This window comes from Nelusetta ayraudi, unplaced genomic scaffold (genome assembly GCF_046127955.1).
Source record: "Nelusetta ayraudi isolate G7.1 ecotype Tasmania unplaced genomic scaffold, CSIRO-AGI_Nayr_v1 ptg000128l, whole genome shotgun sequence".
NCBI lineage: Eukaryota > Metazoa > Chordata > Actinopteri > Tetraodontiformes > Monacanthidae > Nelusetta > Nelusetta ayraudi.
Window position 1 is genome coordinate 274281 of NW_027466178.1, and position 20997 is coordinate 295277.

The 20997-nt window shown below is 46.1% G+C and overlaps 1 protein-coding gene across 1 annotated transcript in view; it reads left to right on the plus strand.

The window, feature by feature from the left end:
* Positions 1-20997, plus strand: part of kcnh4b (potassium voltage-gated channel, subfamily H (eag-related), member 4b) — a 37906-nt gene that overhangs the window by 6631 nt on the left and 10278 nt on the right. Inside the window, exons 5-12 of the mRNA XM_076050575.1 lie at positions 6725-6958; positions 8526-8657; positions 9229-9362; positions 16844-17084; positions 17871-18028; positions 18549-18750; positions 19821-20015; positions 20541-20740. Coding sequence (XP_075906690.1) covers positions 6725-6958; positions 8526-8657; positions 9229-9362; positions 16844-17084; positions 17871-18028; positions 18549-18750; positions 19821-20015; positions 20541-20740 — 1496 coding nt within the window. The remainder of the gene's footprint in view (positions 1-6724; positions 6959-8525; positions 8658-9228; positions 9363-16843; positions 17085-17870; positions 18029-18548; positions 18751-19820; positions 20016-20540; positions 20741-20997) is intronic.

The window sequence follows — 20997 nt, forward strand, 5'->3', positions numbered from 1 at the left end:
CGCTTCCTCCGGATTTGCGGAACGCGGCAAAACAAGCGAAACCAACCCCCGCGGGCGCCGTCACAACACAACACAACAATGTTTTCGCTGTGATGGGAGCAATTTCAATTTACAGCTAACCCAGCCCCCCACCCTCACAACCACCACCACCACCGCCACCTTGCCCCCTATTAAAATATTGATTGGGCCGATGTGACCCCAGCGGTGACCGTTATGAAAGTGAAAGTGACTTCCTGAGCCGAGATCTCAATTTAACGCTTCCTGATCGCAGGAAAAAAAAAAAGAAATTGCACTTCTGTTGACGCGGATTTCCGTTCCACTTGAAGCAAAAATGTCACAGCAGGATCAGTCAGTAACCTTTGGCAGCAAGCGCTGCGCAGACCAGCATGTGGCAGCAGCTCGTGGCAAAGTCAGCGACCCCCCCCCCACACACACACACACACTACCACCACCGGCGGTGCAGTGTGAGTGCCTGGATCTAGGGCTTCGTCACGGGTTATACGCTTATTTTTATCTATTTCTTTAGTTTTTATTTTTTCTATGATGTGTTTCTGTGTCTTTTTGTGAATTTGGATTTCTGGGGGTGTTTGGGGGTTGTGGGAGGCGAAAATCCTTTGAGGTCAAATGTGACAATCACTTCCTAAATCAGCATCTCTGCAGCTTTATCAGCTCCGGGCCGCCTCAGCACATTGACATATGTTTGCGGTTGCACGGGCCAAAACTGTGACCTTTGCATCCGCTGCTGTGTGTGTTTGTGTGTACACGAACCACGCTGTTCCCCCCTTTATCCACCACCCCCTCCAAAACCTCCCCCCCGGCTCCTTTTACACAACCACGGCGGCAGAGTTTTCACATTGACAGCGACGCCGGCCCTGCCGGGGGTCGCGGCGTAACCGCAGGGCGGCTGCGGACGGAGATAAGAAGGAGAAGCAGTTTTTTTTTTCTTTCCCATTTTGCCCCTTAAACACATTTCCAGCTGGAAGGCGAGCGGCGGAGCGCGGCAGAGACAAGGAGAGCTGTCAGGCTGAAGTGAACAGAGGTCATTGTTAACCAGCTGACGAGCGGCTCCTTAACGGGAGGCAGCGGCGGCTTGGCGAGGCCACAGGCAGCAGGAGGTGCTGCTGCTGCTGCTGCTGCTGCAGCTCCTCCTGCTTTTTGTGCTTTAAAAGCTGTTTTAGAGGTTTTTTTTATTTTTTTTTAGATTTTTTGCAGGTCTCCGAACGAGCTGAGATTCAGGAGAGGCAGGATTTCTGCTTTCATCCCGCCACCTGCGGCTTCTGCCTGTTTTTTTTTTTTTTCTTCATCGAGCCGCATGTTCACACGTCAGCTTTCCTCCCGACGGTGCAGCACCACCTCCAGCAGCGTTGTGAATTGTTGGAGGTGTTTGTTTATTTGTTTGTCTGTTGAGCCAGGAACCCCATTGGCCGAGCCCTAAAGATCGCTAGTCTGACCGGGGTCCAGTGAGACTGTCTGTCACCACTGTACTGGACATGAAGGCTCCGGGCGCCTGTGCTGAACCCACTCGAATTTCTCTTTGCGTCACGTCAAGTGTGAACGAAATTCCCTCCTGCCTTGATGATTCAGCGCCGCAGTTACTGGACGACGCTGCACCTTCCATGCTTATGTGGTTTATCGGGTTTCCTTCCAGATCTTTAAAGGTACTGTAGATCTCCATAAAGCAGCACCTTGAGCCCTCTGTTTACACCTTGCCACTAAAACTGGTGCTTTGTTGGGCCATTCACACGTTTTTGATGGGGGAAAATTTAAAAATGGGCGGCGCCATCAGTTGACTGGTTACATCGTCATTAACGTTGGTGAGGTTTCAGTGTCATTTGTGACTTCACAACGGGATGGACTCTTGGACAGAATCTGAAAAGTCGAGCTGACGAAACAAGTAAAGGTGGATTTTTCTTGTTTCTTTTGTACTCAGTAACTGCTGACGGGTCTCTCTCTTTGTTAACCCCTGTTGTTCCACCTGAGGCAGCTGTGTTGCTCGGGTGGAAAACCAAAGCCTCGGCAGATTCACAATATAATTCAAAACAGTTTATTTTAAATACATTTTATCTTGACACTTGCTGCACATGTTACACAATAGCCTTATACTAACACCTTCTAAAACAGACTCTTTTTTTTATTGGCCTTTCAGCCATTCAACATACACTACAATACATGTCTTTACTAATCCTACATATGAGTCAAAACTACCCCGATCTATGGTCTGTAACCAGCAATCTTTCTGAAAAAGCTTTTGAGCTCAAGTGCTTCTCCTGGCACAGGCTTGCTTCTCTTTCTGTCTCTGCAGCTGAATGCTTGTCCTTGGTCTTAATTATGAGCTGAACAAATTTCAATTCAGTTTATGAAGTTATGAAAACTTTTATTCAGTTTTGAGTCTGTGACTTGTGGCGTCGCAGAAAGTCAGTTCTGCTCAAAGACTGTTTAAGATTCTAAGACTAGTTTTGACATTTTTTGGTAATCAAGAGGACTGATCCATAATCCAAATTAATTTGTCATTTGTCCTATTTTAACAGTCGTATTGTTAAAATAATAATAAAAAAAAAACAATGTTAAACTTGAGAACACGTCCCTCAAGTCCTGTTGAAGAACTTCCAAGAAATGTATTGCCGCTGACTCTTCAGCAGCCGAGTGACCTTTTCTCCTCGGAGCCCGAGTCTTTGCACCCATCTGCCCCAATAAGTAATGACGTGCCTCCTGGTGGTAATTAGCGGCTGAGGCGACGACGCACACCCCAGAGGGCTTCATCCGTCTTCCCCTCTCCGAGGAACTTCTCGGACACATACGCAACCCTTCCTGCTAACCGTAGCACGTAACACGGGGGACCTGTCACATTACGGAGTTGGCAAGTCAGCACAGATGTGTAATTAAGGGAGCGAGCGCTGCCGAGCATCCACTCAAAGCCATATCCCTGAGAGGATTAGAGGCTAAGAACCGAAGCATTGTCACAATCACTTCTTCCCTCTCTCTCTCTGTCTCTCTCACACACACACACACACACTTGCAGAAACTGTTTATCAAGCAGAGTTTGTGTGGGATTATACTTGAACGCAAAGTCAAAAAAATAGGCGTCTAATTGTGAAAGCTGGAGGGTAAATCTTGGTGCAAAAAAAAATTTTGTGGATTCAAAAAGCTCATTTCAAGAACAAAACATACCTAATTGCATTACACCAGCAAGTTTGTGTCCTAGGGCTTGAAAAATGTATTTCAGGAAGTTTTCCGTGATGACGCATGAGGAAATGTCTTATATTGGGGTATTAGTGTTGGAGGGGAGAGAGGAAAAAAAAAAGGAAAGAAGCTTAAATTTCACAGCTAACTGTTGCCGTCGCTTTTAATCATCTGAATTCTCGCTCATCCGTGTTGCCTGCCTCCTACAGATTTTTATTTTATTTTACAGTGTTTACAGTCATCTTCATTGCAGTGGTGACAGAAACCAGGAATCATGGAAAAGTCAAGCATGGCCATTGCTAAAGAAATTAGCACATCTGCAGCGACTTATCGGAGCGCTTTCGCATCACAAGAAGAGCGAAGACCAACGAAGAGCAGCGCTGAAGGATTTTCTCCAAAGGGAGACACGCGGTTGCGGCAGCAACGGCTTGGGTAGCATCGCCGAGCTGCAGCTACCTGAGCAAAACGGCTTTAGCCTGAACGTGACAGAAGCTTAATCGGACTTCCATGTTTAGATCCTCCATTCGGTAAAAGAACGTCCCGTTGGGCTCCTAACCGGAGGAAATGTGAGAGAAATCCACGCGGTTTTGGAAGCGTTCCATCAAGCTTGCTGACTTATTTAATAACCCCCAACAGTAAAGCCGGGAAAGTTCTCAATTGTGGTCTGCTTGCTTTAAAAAATCTTCTTACAAAACTGTATGTATGTATAGACATATGTGACTGCGCTTTGGCCGCGACCTGTTCTTGGTCCTGGTGCGGATTCGAACCTATTCTTGGGTTACGTTACATAAACCAGACATGAATGCCGCGGCTCTCCAGCACTCGGCTCACAGTTTCTGGGTGTGAGAAATTTTTAGCACATGAAAAGAGAGGCCGTGCTCTTTGTACGTATAGGCCACCGCGTTGTGTGTATGTGCGCGCTCAGCCGGCACTCCTGGGACTGTTTACTCCATTTCAGGCGCCTGGTTGTGCAACAGTTGCCTGTCCGCCTTCGCCACGCACACCAGACCCCCAGGATCCAACATGGAGGGCTCACATATTTCAATAGAGTTGCTCACCTGGCGACAAACTTTTTGGCTTTCAGGTTACTTCGCCAATATTACGGCTCCCCACAAAGCATGCGGCAGAAGTCTTCCCATCATGCCTCGGCCTTAGCCATGTATATATATGTGTATGTATATATATATATATATATATATATATATATATATATATATATATATATATATATATATATATATATGTATATATATATATATATACACATACACACACATAACAGGTCTGTGGGGAAAAATGCTTTTTGGGCTGCATGGGGTTTTAGGCTGCAGTACCGCCAGTGGCCACTGGGAAAAACATGGCAAACGACAGGAATATTCCGGCCTCTGAAAGTGTCTTGGCTGCCGCCGACGTGGCGGCTGCCGCTGTCAGATCCAACTGACGCCCGTCTCCCTCTGTAATTCCCATGGTGACAGTTGAGTCGACGGTTTTCACTCTTCAGTCTGGCCAATTAAAAGTGCAAGAGCGGCGAAAAGAAAGAAAGGCCGCTGCAGCATCTGCTTCTTCTTCAGGTCCTGTTTCTCTGTGAAATCTGAGGAATCCAGAGCGACAGCTCTCCGTGTGAAGAAGACAATACGGCGTTTTGGTGTGAAAAGTCGCAAAAGAAGAAAGTTTAGGCTGAAAGGCTGATGCCTCAGGGAGGAGAAGCTTCAGAAGAAGCTGAGCAGAGGGAATAAAACACGTATACTGCATATAGGCAGGTGTTTTTAGGCATATGGCATATAAAACGAAGCGATAATGTGATTCCAAATCTATTTTGAATTTTATCGCTCATCCTAAAGCATTAACACCATCTCCCATGCAGAATTTTCTGACTGATTACTTTTCTTTCGTGTCAAAGTAATCAGTCATGTCTCCTCCTGAACCTTTACAGGTTTATTATTCATTTGATAGCCATTTTCAGATTTTCAGGGTCAAAGGTCTTTCATCCCAGACTCTGACCTGAGTGTTTCTTTTTTTGAACGCTGCCTTAACTTGGACTTCCAGCATCTGCGTAGCTTGAACACCGCTTTGGTTCGAACCTCATCAAAGAAATCAATATCATACAGGAAATGCGAAATCTCATGTTGGCCTTTGAGAGCTCAGGCGCTGAGCTGTCCGTGGTGCTGAAAGTTTTGCAGATTTTTTTTTTTTTTTTTCATTTTATTACATTAATTTCCTCCTCTCCCTCACTTCCTCCCTCCAGACTCAATAATCAAGGGCTTTAAATTGAAATTAAGATTGTCGTCCGAGTTCACTCTCAGAAGTGTTCCCCAGGCTGCTTTAGGTGGAGCAGCATGTGGCGTCATCTCGCTGAGATGAGCAGGTGAGGAGATGGGAATGAAGGGGCAACGACAATATTCTGGCATTTTATTGGATTTGGAATTAGGTTCAGCCTCCCTAGTGCAGCCCAAGAATAAGATCAGTATACGTCACCCTTGGTACAGATCAGATATGATTCATCCGTGTGAGCCGTAAGACAACTCAAGAGACCAGACAATGTAATTAAAGAGCAGTCATTCAAAATATGTGGACATTGCTGCTTCCAAAGAAATTCTAAACAAAAAAAGGAAAAGAAAAAACAACATTCCCCCGAGGGGTGTTTGGCTTTTGCTGGGTTTCCCTTCACAAATATCTCAACCTTGCATTTATAATCATCCGTCTTTGATATTAATACGACTCTGGCTCTTTGCCACTACCGCAATAGTTTCTGTTTTGCATTTCTTTCAACAGGGTCCCTGGTTTGCATCAGCCGGTCAATTAAAAGCAGTTATCTAAAAAAAAAAAAAAACCTGCTTAACTTTGTGATGCTTGTTTTGCTTTCTTTTTTCTCTTCCTCGGCCAGCTGCCGCCGTGCACGCCAGCGCCTTTAACTGGCCACATCAGTGATGTTGCCTGGCACCGGGCAGTCGGACCTAGGGGAAATTAATTTAGTCTGAAAATTGACTCAACATTAAAGTGTGATTCATGTTTGCTTTTTGAACTTGTATACTGCAGTTAATGCAAACCTGCAAAGCTTTGACATCTGGTTCAAAGAGGCGAGAGGACTTTGGCTGCGGTGCAACATCACAAACCTGAAGGAAGCGTCGGACTTCTGCTGTGATGCTCCCAGCTGCCCGGACGCACTGTGTTCATCTTTGATCCTTTTTTTTTTTTTTTTAACCTCTTGTGACTTTGAGATTGTCAGTAGGGGATATAAGACAATATATTTTTAAAGAGTGACTATCAAAAATTGGTATGTTTCTGACTGAATCACAGTCAGAAAAGTGTCCATAAGATAATTTGTTTCTTTTTGTAATGAGGAACATCTCACGAGTCAAACAGAACATGATACAGTGTCACAACAACTAACAGCGAGTCACTGTGTGGAACCAAGAGACAAAGTATCTTAAAACCCCTGATGTCGTGGCAACCACAAAACAGTCCATGCGGGTAATTGTTATCAAACTATTGGGTGTGATATTAGGCCTCTGGAAATGACCAGATCTGGTTCTTCTTCTTGCAGACAGCAACTTCCTGCTGGGGAACGCCCAGGGCCACCGCGGCTACCCCATCGTCTACTGCTCGGACGGCTTCTGCGAGCTGACGGGCTTCACCAGGACCGAGGTGATGCAGAAGAACTGCAGCTGCCGCTTCCTGTATGGCGGCGACACCAGCGAGAGCGTGGCCCAGCAGATGATCAAGGCTCTGGAGGAGCGGGAGGAGTACCAGGCCGAGGTCCGCTTCTACAAGAAGAGCGGTGGGTGGCAGGGAGGGCCGGTCTCTGCATGCAGAAGTGAAAAATAGAGAAAGAATGATTGTAATAGTAAGACCATGTGGCTGCTAACACCCCGACCATCGTTTGTTGCAGTTGATCAAACTCCTCTGTTAACTTGTTTTAGTGGAAATTGGTGCTCTTTTCCCCCTTGATCGTGGGCCAGACTGTGATGTCGGGCTTTTCTTTTTTGGCAAACATTATTAGAAGGCAAAGTATTACTCATTTATTTATTTATTTTTAGATAGAGAGCCTCTCTGAGGAAATTTAAAAGAAATCTCTCAGTGATGCTGTCTATTTTTCTATTCTTTTTTTCTCCCCCAAAAACACTTTGCATCAAAACTGCTTTGAGGGTTGACGCTTATTAGAAAACGTGTTGGCTCATGTTTGTGTCGAAGACGCTCTAAAAGCATTTCTGCCTGGACTGAAATAATCCTTAAATCCATTTCCACCACTGAACTCAGCTAACTCTTCTTTATTTTTTTGTTATTTACTCATTTCACATTGAAGTCATTTCCTACTTGTTGCTCTTGAATTAGACTTTAAAAATGCAAATCAACCTACCAGAGGAGCACATGAAGGTCTCTTCAACTCTCCCTGACTGACCTTCAGGGTGTCCGCAGCCGCTACACAATCCGGCCGCCTCAAGTGAGAGTAGCGGCTAATAAATCGCAGTGGGTTGCACAGGAAGGAGGGAGGGAGAGGAGCAGCGTCGCTGTGTGCGGCTGTGGGTGTCATTGTTTAAATAAAGATAAATAAAGGCCGAACTAAAAGAGAATTAAAGAAAATGCCTTATTCTAAAAAAGGTTAAACGAGGCCGGCTGGAATTTTTTCAGCAACAGCAACAAAAAAACAACCCTCATAATAAATTCACCAACGCATTTAAAAAAAAAAAAATGTTTTAACATGCACATACTATTCTCCAGTGCCTCTGCTCTGCTCGCAGGCACACACATAGAAAAAAAACAACACACAAACATTTAATCCATTTGTCTCTCCACCCACAGCTGTGCCCTGAGATGCCTGCGCTGTTTCTCCATCGGCACCTCGTGCCTTTTTCCTTAATGTGACACACTCACTCTCACACACACACACACACACACACACACTGGTGCAGCAGTGAAGACGTGCAGCAGCTGCTCTCTCTCTCTCGCCGTGCCACTCTCTGCAGAGATGCTAATGAGCGAAGGTCCAGAATCCTGCCGTGCTCGTCTCCTTCCCGCCTTATTACACACACACACACACACACACACACACACACACACACACACACACACACACACACACACACACAACCCTGCATTCACACACTCCTCTCTCTCTCTCTCTCTCTCTCTCTCTCTCTCTCTTTCTCTCTTTAATCCACCACCACCAATACGTTCCACGTGCAGCTAAATGCGACGTGTTTTCACCACACTTTAATGATCCCTGGCAGGAACTCGGACGAGTGCAGGGCGCCCCGATGTTTAGGATTTGATTTAAATCTCCCAAATGAGGAATCCGAGACTAATCGCATGTCCCTGATTTTTTTTTTAATTTTTATTTATTCCAGGTGTGTCCTTCTGGTGTCTCCTAGACATCGTGCCCATAAAGAATGAGAAGGGTGAAATGGTCCTCTTCCTCTTCTCCTTCAAGGACATCAGCGACACTCAAGGGAAGAGCCACCACAGCAGCAGGAAAGACGGTAGGTCGGCGGTGCCGGCGCCTTATTTGCATGTTTCCGCGGACGTTCCTTGGCCCAGCTCGCCTCGGCTTGGTTCGAAGGCCTTTCCACTGCCGAATTACATGATTCCAACTGTAACCATTTTGGTCCCTGCCTCTTCTGGGTTCCAAGCGGGCTGACCAGGGACTATAGTGGTGACGTAGCACAGAGCGGGGCACTGATTGGGTAAGAGTTTTGACGAAAGCTGACTGGGAGTCTTTCACGAAAAGCAAAACCGCCATTTTTATGCCCCACGTGTGGATTTTTACATTTTCAAGTTTCAGCTTCTGAAACTGATCAGTTGGCCCCCCTCCCATTGTTCATCACTGTCAAATTCCTGTGGGCGGCCTTGTTCGGCTTGGGATTCCTCCACCGGGGGGCCTCGTTCAGGTGGACGTGTGTCTTCAACTGAAACCTGGACACAGTCGGACGAGAAAAGAGCCCACCAAGTGAAATTCAACACTTTGAAAAGTCATTGTTGTTGTTTTTTTCTCTCGTTAATAAGTGTTTGTTTCCGACGCACTGAATGAATGACTGAATAACTGTGCGACAGGTGCGGAAGACCGGAGGCATCGGAGGAAGAGCAGCTCCCGCTTCAGTGAGGCGCAGAAACGAGGCCGCACCATGTTGTACCAGCTGACCAGCCAGTTTTCACGGGGAGGCAAGAGAGAGGTCAACCTGGGCGGGGTGAGTGGTCTCCATCCACCTTCATCCTCCGTGGGGGGGTGAGGGGCGGGGGGGTGGAATGAAAGTTCCTCAGACATGCCGCACCCTGGGTCCTGAGTGTGAATTATTAACGCTGATGTCTGGAGGCTTGACGACCGTTTGTGGGTAAAAGTCTCGACCCACATTCCCAGAGAGTTGCTCTTGGCCCTGGAGTGTTTCCATTTCTAAGGCTTTTGAATGGATTAAATCTTTATTTGGTGCCGCTGGCTGCTGTTTTTAAATTGGCCAACAGGGAGGCCAGAGGTCAGGCAGCGCAAGTGCATTGTTTTGGCTAAAATGATTTATTGTTCCCTGCAGTTTTTTTTTTTTTCAGGTTGCGGCCAATTTAATGTCTGAGAAAATTGGAAAATTGGATTTTCAGGATTAGTTTCCAGCGTCACAGCTGCAGCAGAAATCTTCCCGCCTGTTTTAGGGAAACTGTGTTATTTTAGATAGATAGATACATAGATACATTGATAGATAGATACATAAGGTATGCCTCTCGAAGAAATTCGCCAGACGCATTTATCACTCTGGCCAGCTGCATATTTAGGCCTCAAAACCAACAGTGTGCAGTTTTTCTAACTTGGTGTGAAAAGCATGCCGCGTTCTTCAGAGACAGATAAAGAGAGAGGGAGAGAGAGGGAGAGAGAGAGTTAAAGAGAGAGATTGAGGGCAAAACCGTACTAATATAGTCCTTCTTGAGCCACCCGGGGGCGCTGTGCCACCAACAGTCGTCGTGTTTCACAGAACTTCACACTTCACAGAAGTTTCCTGTGTGTTCCTAAGTGATGTCACAAAGGGCGCCGATACTGTTCTTTAGATAGTTTTAGCACTACTCGCCAGGTGCTGGCCACGCCCCCCCCGAAGCTGCCTTTTTTCTGTCTGCATGTTCGTTTTTTGAACAGAGCATCACTTCTATAAGGAGAGTAAAACCAGGTTTCTAACAGAGGGCTAAATAATCAGGGGTTGGCTTTTTTTTGAAGATTTGAAGTGTTTTTTAGATGATAAATCAAAGGCTGCTGCAAAGCAAAGACCTGTGGGCTGTAATATGGGTCCTTTAAATCCCAGAGGAGCAGCGAGAGCAGGAGTTTGTGGTGACGATTACCGTGTAGAGATAAACCCCCTCCACCCCCGCCCCTCCCATCCCCGTCCCTCCTCCCACCTTCCCCAGTCACCAACTGTCTGTACTGGCCGTCCTTCACAATGTGACATCTCATCCCAAGGGGGCGCAAAAGCAATTCAGAACTTTCTTTTCTTCTTCCTTTTTTTCCGGGTGAATTAAAATGTAGGAAAAAAAAAAAATGAAATTGTTAAAAGCCTTTGAGACGTGTGTAATTCCAACGGCTAAAATTAGCATTTATGGATGAAGGAAAGGAGGTGGTGGGCTGTTGGGTATTTGCGGGTACGTCCACCAAACACTTTCAAAGAGACTGGAGGATTTTCTTGCACCAAAAGTTGGACGAGCGAGAATCGGGGGGAAAAAAAAAAAATAGAGACAAAGTTTGCCAGCATGAATTGTGTCTGCACTTGTATAATAACACTTTAGGTTCAGTATTGTGTTGCGTACTTGGAGTACACTGTGTTTGTTGTATTTATACTACGAGTTAAGTAATAAGATCCCGAACTGATCTCGCCACCGCCGTCCTCCCACTGCGACTATTCTGCCCCCTTCATTCTGTTTTCTTTCCAACCTTCTTTCACTCTTTCTCATGCCGCCTCAGGAGCGCGTACCTGCTCGACCTGCTGCCTCCACAGCACCATCCACTCCGGCTCTCTATTTGTAGCACGTCAGCCAAGGAAGAAAGGCGGGTCCGGTGTTATTTTGACTTGAGCTGAGAAAAAAACAAAACACACACACACACACACACAGATGGCAGCGCACATTCATGAGCATGAGCCCGGCCAGGGAAACATCGGTGTGTGAAAGAGACAGAAATCTGTTACTCAACCATGACAGGTGCAACGTTTTCCTCCCTGTAATTCTTCTCTGAGTGCCAGTTTCCATATTTCTCACATGATTTAACTTTATGATTCCTTTTCATTTTTATTCTACCACCATCAATTCCTCCTCACCCCTCTGCCTCGCACTCTGGCCCCCAGGGTTTCAATGAAAACACAACAATTCTTTATTGTTTCACACAAAGCCGGCGTCTTCACCGAAATGACACGTTTAGACAATTTAGACGTTTTTTTCTAAACGGTTCTGTAAATGGTCAGTTTAAAAAAAATGCTGTCTTCATGTCAGCAGGGGCTTCAGTTTGTCGCAGCCTCTTTTGCCCCATCTCACGTTAGTTAGTTAGTGCAGCTGTCTGGTGTGTGTGTGTGTGTGTGTGTGTGTGTGTGTGTGTGTGTGTGTGTGTGTGTGCACACTTTCTCTCAAGGTAAATAAAGTTGTGCAGCAAATTGAAGTCGACTGACTCATAAAGTGTGCGCGCCTGACGTAAGCGGCTGCCAGGCTTTGATCGGGGAGTCAACAGACTGAGTCCATAGCAGTCGATAAACAGAGACGCTGTCGGCTCTTTGCAGACGTCTTCTTCTCTGTTTGGCTGCAGACTGTCTGTAAACCGTTTATCACCTCGGCTGCACCGAGACGACCACCACGACCTCTCGTCCGTCTCTCTATGCCTTTCAACCAACAACTATTGGAGGCAGCGAATGTTACTGGATTTGCAGGGCATTCAAGGCTGAAATTGTGTGAAATATGCTGAAATGGTAGAACTGTGAAGCGTTTCTATCGCTCGCAGTCAAGCTATTTGTGCATTCAGCGTCTCAGGTCAGCGATGTGACTTTCTCGGGAATTCAATTCAATTCAGCACAAACAGCCACAACCGCTGGGTTTCAACAGCAAAACAAAACGGCTATTTCTGGAATTTCGGTGAAGTGCAATTGCGCTTTGTTTGCATTTTACATTGGAGGCTGTTTTGGACTTGAGCTTCATAATTCCTGTGAAATTCCTGAAATGTCATCTTGTGAGACGCCGGTTGCCTTGTCAGGCTTGAATAAAAGACTAAGGCAACGGATGAGAGTTCACTGGCAACGTCCGCTAGAGTGTGTCAGAGGCCTCGTATAAGCGAGGAATTTCTCTCTCGCAGATAACTGGTCTTGTTACTGCATGGGTGAAGCCCTATGTTGTGTAAATACAAACAAAGTGTTTCCGTTGCACTTTTGTAATATTTTCCTGTATCAAAATGTCTGTAATACCTGCTCATGAGAGTGAAAAAACTTTTTAAATATGTGAAAGTTTTCAAATTCTTGTTCAAAATTTCTGTTAACCAGTTTGTTTTTATCATGGAGGAGGAGGAGGTGGCAGAGAAGGATGATGATGATATGAGGAGGAGGAGGAGGCGGAGGAGGAGGTGGAGGAACGATGATGAGGAGGAGGAGGAGGAGGAGAAGGAAGAGGAGGTGAAGGAGGACGATGAGGAGGTGGAGGATGATGATGAGGAGGGGGAGGAAGAGGAGGTGAAGGAGGTGGAGGAGGAGGATGATGATGATGAGGAGGATGAGGGGGAGGAAGAGGAGGTGAAGGAGGAGGATGAGGAGGTGGAGGATGATGATGATGAGGAGGATGAGGGGGAGGAAGAGGAGGTGAAGGAGGAGGATGAGGAGGTGGATGATGATGATGATGATGATGATCAGGAGTAGGAGGAGGCATCCTCCTGTGGCCGGCACGCAGCACTCCGGCTCCAGACAGGCGGTGGTGCTCAGTGGCCCTCCTGCTGCTCTGGCCAGCCTCACGGCAGCAGCTGTTCTCTGTTGGCAAACTTGAAAGTAGGCTGAATATCTGCGGGCACTCCGCTATTCTCTGTTTGCCTTCATGCCATGTTAATCTCTCTCTCCCCTTTTTTTTCTCTTCTTTTCACCCTGTTGTCGGCGTTTTCTCGGCCAATCTCTCCGTCCTCATGCGGTGGTTTCCGGGTCACGCGAGACACAGGCCCTTCTGTCATCCACTCACAATCACTCAATCAATCAATCCATCCACTTTTATTTCTCTAGTGCTAAATCACATCCAAAGGCATCTCAAAGTGTTTTATACAATCAGAGGAAAACCAACTGAACCCTCCAGAGAACGCAAGGTGCAACTGTGGCCAGGAAAAACTCCCCTGGAGGAAGAAACCTGGAGCAGATCCAGACTCCGGAGGGCGCTCATCTGCTTCTGACTGGTTGGGGTGAAAAAGAAATACAAAAAAATCTAGTGAGCGAGAGATAAAGAGAGAAAGAAATAGTCAGAGTGGTCGAAAGGTCAGAGTGAGTCGCAGGGTCAACAACCAAGTACATACAGAGTTTCCATAATATATAGATGTATATAAATAAATAATTGAAATATAGAAAAATAGAAAGACATGCAGAAGTACATGACACATAGAAATCTAAACATGTACATAAATAAACATATTATTATACCTCAAATTATTATACTATTCAAATAGCCTTGAATGTATAATAGTGTTTGTCTGTGGATTTGAGGGGGGCAGAACGACATGTTCACAAGCACTGTGTTGTGTTCAGGAACACAACAGCCCAGCCTGCTTTCTCTCCTGGAGGAGTTGTTCTCTCAGGACTGCCGCGAGCGCAGAGGAAAGTTTCCAACTTTCAAGGTTTTCATGTGGCACGATGATAAACAGCACAATCAGTTTGACTGACAATCAACGCAAGTGGAAAACGTCAGAGCCAAACTGCTGCTGATCCTGTCGGATTGTGTGCGGAGCGTCTTTTTTTCCACTGTCAGTCGGTTACGTCACACACTGTGTGCCCCGACGAGGCCGCCGTCCCCATTCTGAGTCCCCTTCGAACGCAGCTGATGGACGAAGCCTTTCCAAGGATGCAACAGATGGACCCTCAGTGGCTCAGCTTATCACCAAAATGCATTGCGGCACAGCGTTTTTCTCTGAAAAGAGGGGCCGGGGATAGTTAATGACGAGGCCTGATGTCTTTCGGATGCCAAACTGTCTCGTTTCAAATGTTGTAGCTGCTGAAATCTGCAGGAAGTAGCCTGGACCGTCAGGAGGAGATCTGGTGGTTCAGGCCTTCACTGCTCCTCAGCAGTCAGTCATGCAGCTGCATGTCCTGCAGACCTTTTTGTCTGGTCGCACGGAGGCGTGGCAGCCTGCAGCTCCTGAGAAGAGACGCTTATGCTGATGATGCTTATCTTTTTCTCTGCGGCAGTGTTGTTTTTTTTTTATTTTTTATACCTGCAACCTCTAAAAAAAACATCGAAAAAAAAAAAACCCATCTCACACTCCCATTAAGATGTTTGCCAACACAGACAGAGAAATCAGAATAGACCTGTAACATAACATAATTTTTTTTTTTTATTAATTTTTTTTTTTAACCAATAACACTTTTGGTAGAGCTAAAACAATTATTTGACTGAAATCGATTTTTTTTAAAAAAATCATTCAATTACAACTTTCCTGAATTCTTTCCTTCATTTTGCTGCTGCTAAATATTGGTTCCACTGATGTGTTTTATGGGAACACTCATTACGACACACATAACGCCAAGATGAATATTTTTAATTGACATTCATTTATTTTATTATTTCATTTTTATTTTTATACTTTCTGTGGTCGCTCTCTAAGCTACTTTTAGAATCAGAAATGTCTTTTTCACATTTTTACTCTTTTTGTTTTTGCCTACTCAAATAATCGCTTAATCATCAGGGAATAAAGAAAATAATCACTAGATTCATCACTTACAAAATAATTGACAGTCACAGCTCTGATTCTTGGACCATTTTTTTTTTACGTAAAAGTCTCATTTAATGAAAACTTGAAAATCATGATTTTTTTTTTTTATAGAACCATAGTTGAAATAATCGTCAATTGACGCAAACAAATGAAATGCGAGCTTCTCTCTGAGACCCTTAAGGTATTTTCAAAAGTTTTACACCCCCAAAAAAGTGCAAAAATTTAAAACCTCTGACCCCAACTTCCAGCTCCGCCTACATCCTTTAGTCACATGTTATGGCCGCATGCCCCCCCCCTCCCCCCTTCCCCCGCAACCCCCCATCAAGGACGGACTTTCATCTCGGCTAAAGCCCAGAGGATGGTGGGAGATGTAGTTGAGGGCTCAAAGCTGCGGGCGGCAGCGTGACTTAATGAGGTATGAAGAGCAGCTGGAGCTGCTGTGTGTGACGTTCGGCCGCGTGTGTCCCCACAGCGCCATGGCTTTTCTTTTTTAATCACGCCGACGCGCTCCGCCGGCCGCCCGCGGAGCCAAAGGTCACGCGGCCGCTCCGACCCCTTCTGATGTAAGGCAAATTAAAAATAAAATAGTGCAGCTTTTGCTGACGCAGCCGCCGCCGCCGCCACTCATGTTGCCACATCTGTTGACGACAGTTGACATTTTTTTTTTTTTCCTGGGGATTTTACTGCTGGGGTTGAAAACGATGGATGGTTGCTGTCAAGTTCACACAGTCGGGCTGGAAAATCTCCAGTTCCAATCAGCCGTAAAACTATTTGGAGATTTTATTTTATTATTATTTTATTATTATTATTGTTGTCGAATGTTTTTCACCCAAGTATTAAAAGATCAGGCTGCGTTCTCCCGATCTGTCACGCAGCTTCTCTGGAAATCCTTACTTAAGACTTTATTCGGCGGCCTCCCGGTTGGAGGCCCTTCCTCCACCTGTCTGGGAAGCATCGTTTTCAGACAGATTACGCCTCATTTGTCCCCATCCCCCATTTACCTCTCTTCCTCACAGCTAATATCTTCCCCTCCTGTCTCCCCGAGCACGGTTAGGGCCATTATGTGCCAAGTTGCACCGTCTTATTATCCGCACGATGGAGCCGCCTCATCTGCCGCAGACAATCTTAATATCTGCGATTGGATTTTTCTCTATAAAAACAAGAAAAATAAAATAAAAATTAATGAGCTGATTGAGTGATTTTCAAAAATAAATCCAGCTGCTTCACTTTCCCTCATTTTCCTGTTACGGCCCTGCTGATGTTTCACCGCGGTCACACCGATTGCCTTGGGAGGGGCGGAGTCAAGCCAAGGCCAAGTCATGTATGAAATTAGCTCAACTCCAATGTTTCCTGTCTCTGTCCACCCCGTGCTGCTAATGCGCGGCCATTCGAAGCCTTTTATCACTCTCATTAGGAGGCTGTCGAGCGCAGATAACACACACACAAGCGCCGGCACACACATACGCACACACACACTTCCCTCCGCTGTATGACAATATATACGTTTCACTTGAGTCACTGAATCATCTGACAGGGTGTTGACATTTATATGGAGCACTTTGTGCGAGAAAAAAAGAGAAAAAGATCAAAACCTTGCGCTGTGGTGTCCATCTAATTATCATCTATTTTCCCACAGCTCCATCTCACGACCATCTGCTTATCATGCGATCCATTAACGTGGCTCCCCCGGGCGGCCTTTCTCTAATTAGTGCCGCAAGTTTTAAAAACAACATAAAGGTCCCTTCGCTCGTCTCCCCCTACCCCCACCAGGGCATGATTGACAAGCCCTCCATGCCGGAGTACAAGGTGGCGGCTGTGCAGAAGTCGCGCTTTATCCTGCTCCACTACAGTGTGTCCAAGGCCCTGTGGGATTGGCTGATCCTGCTGGCCACCTTCTACGTGGCTGTCACCGTCCCCTACAACGTCAGCTTCACGCCGTACGACGACGCGGTGGCGGCGGCGCGCTCCACCATCGTCACCGACATCGTAGTGGAGATGCTCTTCATTTTGGGTGAGTCCTGGAAGAACCCCCCTACCCCCTCCACCAACTGTGTACTGTGTAGCAGTTGCTAAGGTGGGGAGAAGGAGGGCGACTCAATAGACGCTACATCACTATAGCAACACAAGGGTTTTCTAGCTTGAAAGGATATTTCCAAAATGTTTCTTTTTCCACATCAACTTGGAATGAGGATAATTGGTCTGGTGCCATTGACAGAGTGCCCCCTTCTGGCCTGAATGTCAATGATATCACTTCGGTTGCCTGCCCGGCATCTCCTCATGAGAGGAACAAAGCAGGACAACATCAACATCTCTTTCCCAGATAGTTCAGTAGTCACTGCATGTTTGCTATGTACCTCAACAACAAAGGCACCAAAGAAGAAGTTATTTGAGGAGGCCAGAAGAAAAAAGTTATATAGGCCAGCACAGCAGACCTTAGCCACTCACACTCGCTGTCTCAAATCATGGAATCATGAAACTACAATTTAAATCAAGAAAAACAACAACTGTTCTGCTTTGAAGGGGCCCCTTAATGACGAAATCAGGAGGTGTTTTTGTGATGTCACAAAAACGCACCGGTATCACTCCCAGGTCAGTCAAGCTGTCTGAGACCATCTAAACACAGAGACACTTTGTTTTTGTCTTCGTCCAAACGTGGACCATCTGGTCTAATAAAGGATCTGTTTTAGCAGGAAGCTAACTCAAACTCATTTATAAATTGTGCAAATGTTGGAAACATGGGTCAAAGACGAGGCCTCACTCACTTCCTGCTGCTGGTTCCAATTTTTTCTATTTGTAGACATCGTCCTGAATTTCCGCACCACCTTTGTGAGCCAGTCAGGGCAGGTGGTTTACGAGTCGCGCGACATCTGCATCCACTACGCCACCACCTGGTTCTTTGTGGACCTGGTGGCTGCCCTGCCCTTTGACCTGCTGTACGCCTTCAACATCACGGTGGTGAGTACGACAAGTCCGTGCTTGGTAATACAATCGAGGAGCAGATTGAACCTGGTTGCTACTGGCCCTGTGGAAACAGTGTCAACCACTGACTGTATACAAAGGTGGGCCGAGTCACCGTGACATCACCCATTGGTTCGCAAATATTTGTTCTGAAGCCGCGTTGTTTGATAGATCAGAAGATTTCATGTGAATTAGACCAAGTGAACTTCTGAGCCTATTGGATGATTTTTTTTTTTTTACGAGCAATTTAGTCCGAACCAAAAACAATTAACAGACGTTTGAAGTGTGAATTTAGGGCTCATTTTCTGAATTGACAACTGACCGTTTTTTTGTCTTTTTGCAACCAACTTTGGCCGTCCCTGCTGGCCAAACGATAGAATGCAGGTTTTTGAAACTTTCGCGTTGGCCATCTTTAAACCCAGGCCCTCGCCTGCCTGAGTCACAAAAAAAATTTTAAGCTTCATTTTTTCGTAGCAGCTGTATTCAGAGCGAGACTCCAAACTCCTCTCCTGCCCAGACATCGCTGGTTCACCTCCTCAAGACTGTGCGGCTGCTGCGCCTCCTCCGCCTGCTGCAGAAGTTGGACCGCTACTCGCAGTACAGCGCCATGGTGCTGACCTTGCTGATGTCCGTGTTCGCCCTCGTGGCGCACTGGATGGCCTGCATCTGGTACATGATTGGACGCAGAGAGATCGAGACCAGTGACACTTGGGAGATCGGTGAGTCTTGCTTGTTTTTTTGTTTTTTTTTGTTTTTTTTGGTAATAATCGGCATGTCCCAGATTCAAACATGTCTATTATTACTTTTTTTTGAGGTAGCCTCTCATGATTGTTTCTCCCAAACAGAAATCCTCTCGATTGCCAGAAAACAACCTTACTTACTAGTGAGTGTCTTAGTAAGCAGAACAAGTGGAAGATAGGCCTCCAATGAGAATATAGATATAGATATAGATATAGATATGGATATAGACGCAATTTTCTTCTTTCGACTTTGACAAAGTGGAAAAGTTGCATTGCAGTTATTGAGGCGCAACCTTGAAAGTCTTACAGTTTTTTTTACTGTTTAATTATCCACATTCAGCTCAGTGACACTGTTTTCCTTTGTGTGCTTAAATATGCAGAAATCTCCCATCAGTAAGATTACACTTTGCTCTTTTTTTCAGTGAGTAGGCATTCGCCGTGTCCCCACTCAGCTATTAATAGACGCTTCGGTTCTTCTATTTGGACGTCTGGCTTTGTTCAGCAACGAGCTGGTGGCGAACGCCGCACTGGGCTCTAATGAGGGCCGCCTGAAACCAGATCAAAGGGTTGGCGGGGAAGAAATCTCCCTCTGCCGTCCATTTGAAAACCGGCCACAACACCCCAACACAATGACCAGACCCAATCAGAGACAGGCAGGATTTTCTCGTCTAGAAATAAACCTGAGGCATCAGATCAAACCGAGATCGAAAGTTCAGGCTGGTTTTTTTTTGTTTTTTTGTTTGTTTGTTGATTCGATCCTGCAAGTTTGAGTCAATTGTTAACAACAATAGGAAACGACAATCTGCAACATTTTGCAGTCTGGTGCATGTAGGTGTGTGTGTGTGTGTTTGTGTATGTGTGCGTGTGTGTTTTTGCATTTAAGATTTTGCCGATTCATCACGATTCAGTTTCACAGGCTAATTCTCACTTGACCCCTGAAGCAGCAGTTTGATTCTGCCCTACTGACCTGGAACACACACACACACACACACACACACACACACACACTGGTTGATCCGAGCTGACTCCAACCCTGCTGTGTGTCCCAGGGTGGCTCCACGAGCTGGGCAAACGGCTGGAGACGCCCTACGTCAACAGCACGGCGGGCGGCCCGACGGTGCGCAGCTCCTACATCGCCGCCCTCTACTTCACCCTCAGCAGCCTGACCAGCGTGGGTTTTGGCAACGTGTGCGCCAACACCGACGCCGAGAAGATCTTCTCCATCTGCACCATGCTCGTCGGCGGTACGTCTCCCGCCGGGGGCAGCCGCTCGGCCGCGCTCAGGATTTTTCGGGAATTTGGGAGGGGAAGTGGTGAAGAGATTATTTTCAAGCGGGCAACTGAACAAGAGGGAACATGGCTGTGGTGCTCGAAGGTCTGTGCGAGACTCCTGCACTGATTTTTTTTTATATAACGTATGCAATCGTATAAATTGCACCAGCCTGCAGCCAGAGGTGTTTTTTGTTTTTTTTTTGAAGACGCCATACTTTGGCCAAATATTTTATTTAATCATCAGACTGCCATTTTTTGCAATAATAATATTATATATAATAATAAAATTGCATAAACGTTCATTGTATTCATTTGATTTGACAGGCCATATAGTGAAGAATTTTTGCTCTGCAACAATCGCAAAAAAAACTCATTTTGCATTTTTTCTGGAGGGGATGGTTTATGTCCTGTGCCGTGGTGATCATCCAGGAACGGCAACGTGCAACGAGGCGACGACAAGCAGAGACTAATCTTATTTCTCCTCTACACCTCCACAGCTCTGATGCACGCCCTGGTCTTTGGCAACGTGACCGCCATCATCCAGCGCATGTACTCCCGCCGCTCCCTCTACCACACGCGGATGAAGGACATGAAGGACTTCATCCGCGTCCACCGCCTGCCCCAGCAGCTCAAGCAGCGCATGCTGGAGTACTTCCAGACCACCTGGTCTGTCAACAACGGCATCGACGCCAACGAGGTGGGCGGGGCCGCCTGCCCTCAAAGAAACATTTATGAAACATATTGTCAGGCCTTTGGTTATTTTTGTTTTATTTTATAAGCAGACTCCAGTGGAAGAGCCTCACAAGATGAATTGACTAATAAACAAAATCTCTTTACATTTAGTGTATTTAGCCCTCTGTTTAGAGCCTCCTGCTAAATCATTGGGTCTTTAGCTTCCTGTTGGAGTTTCCTGTTGTCCTCTTGGGACAAAAGCAAGGCTTTGGGAACAGGTGG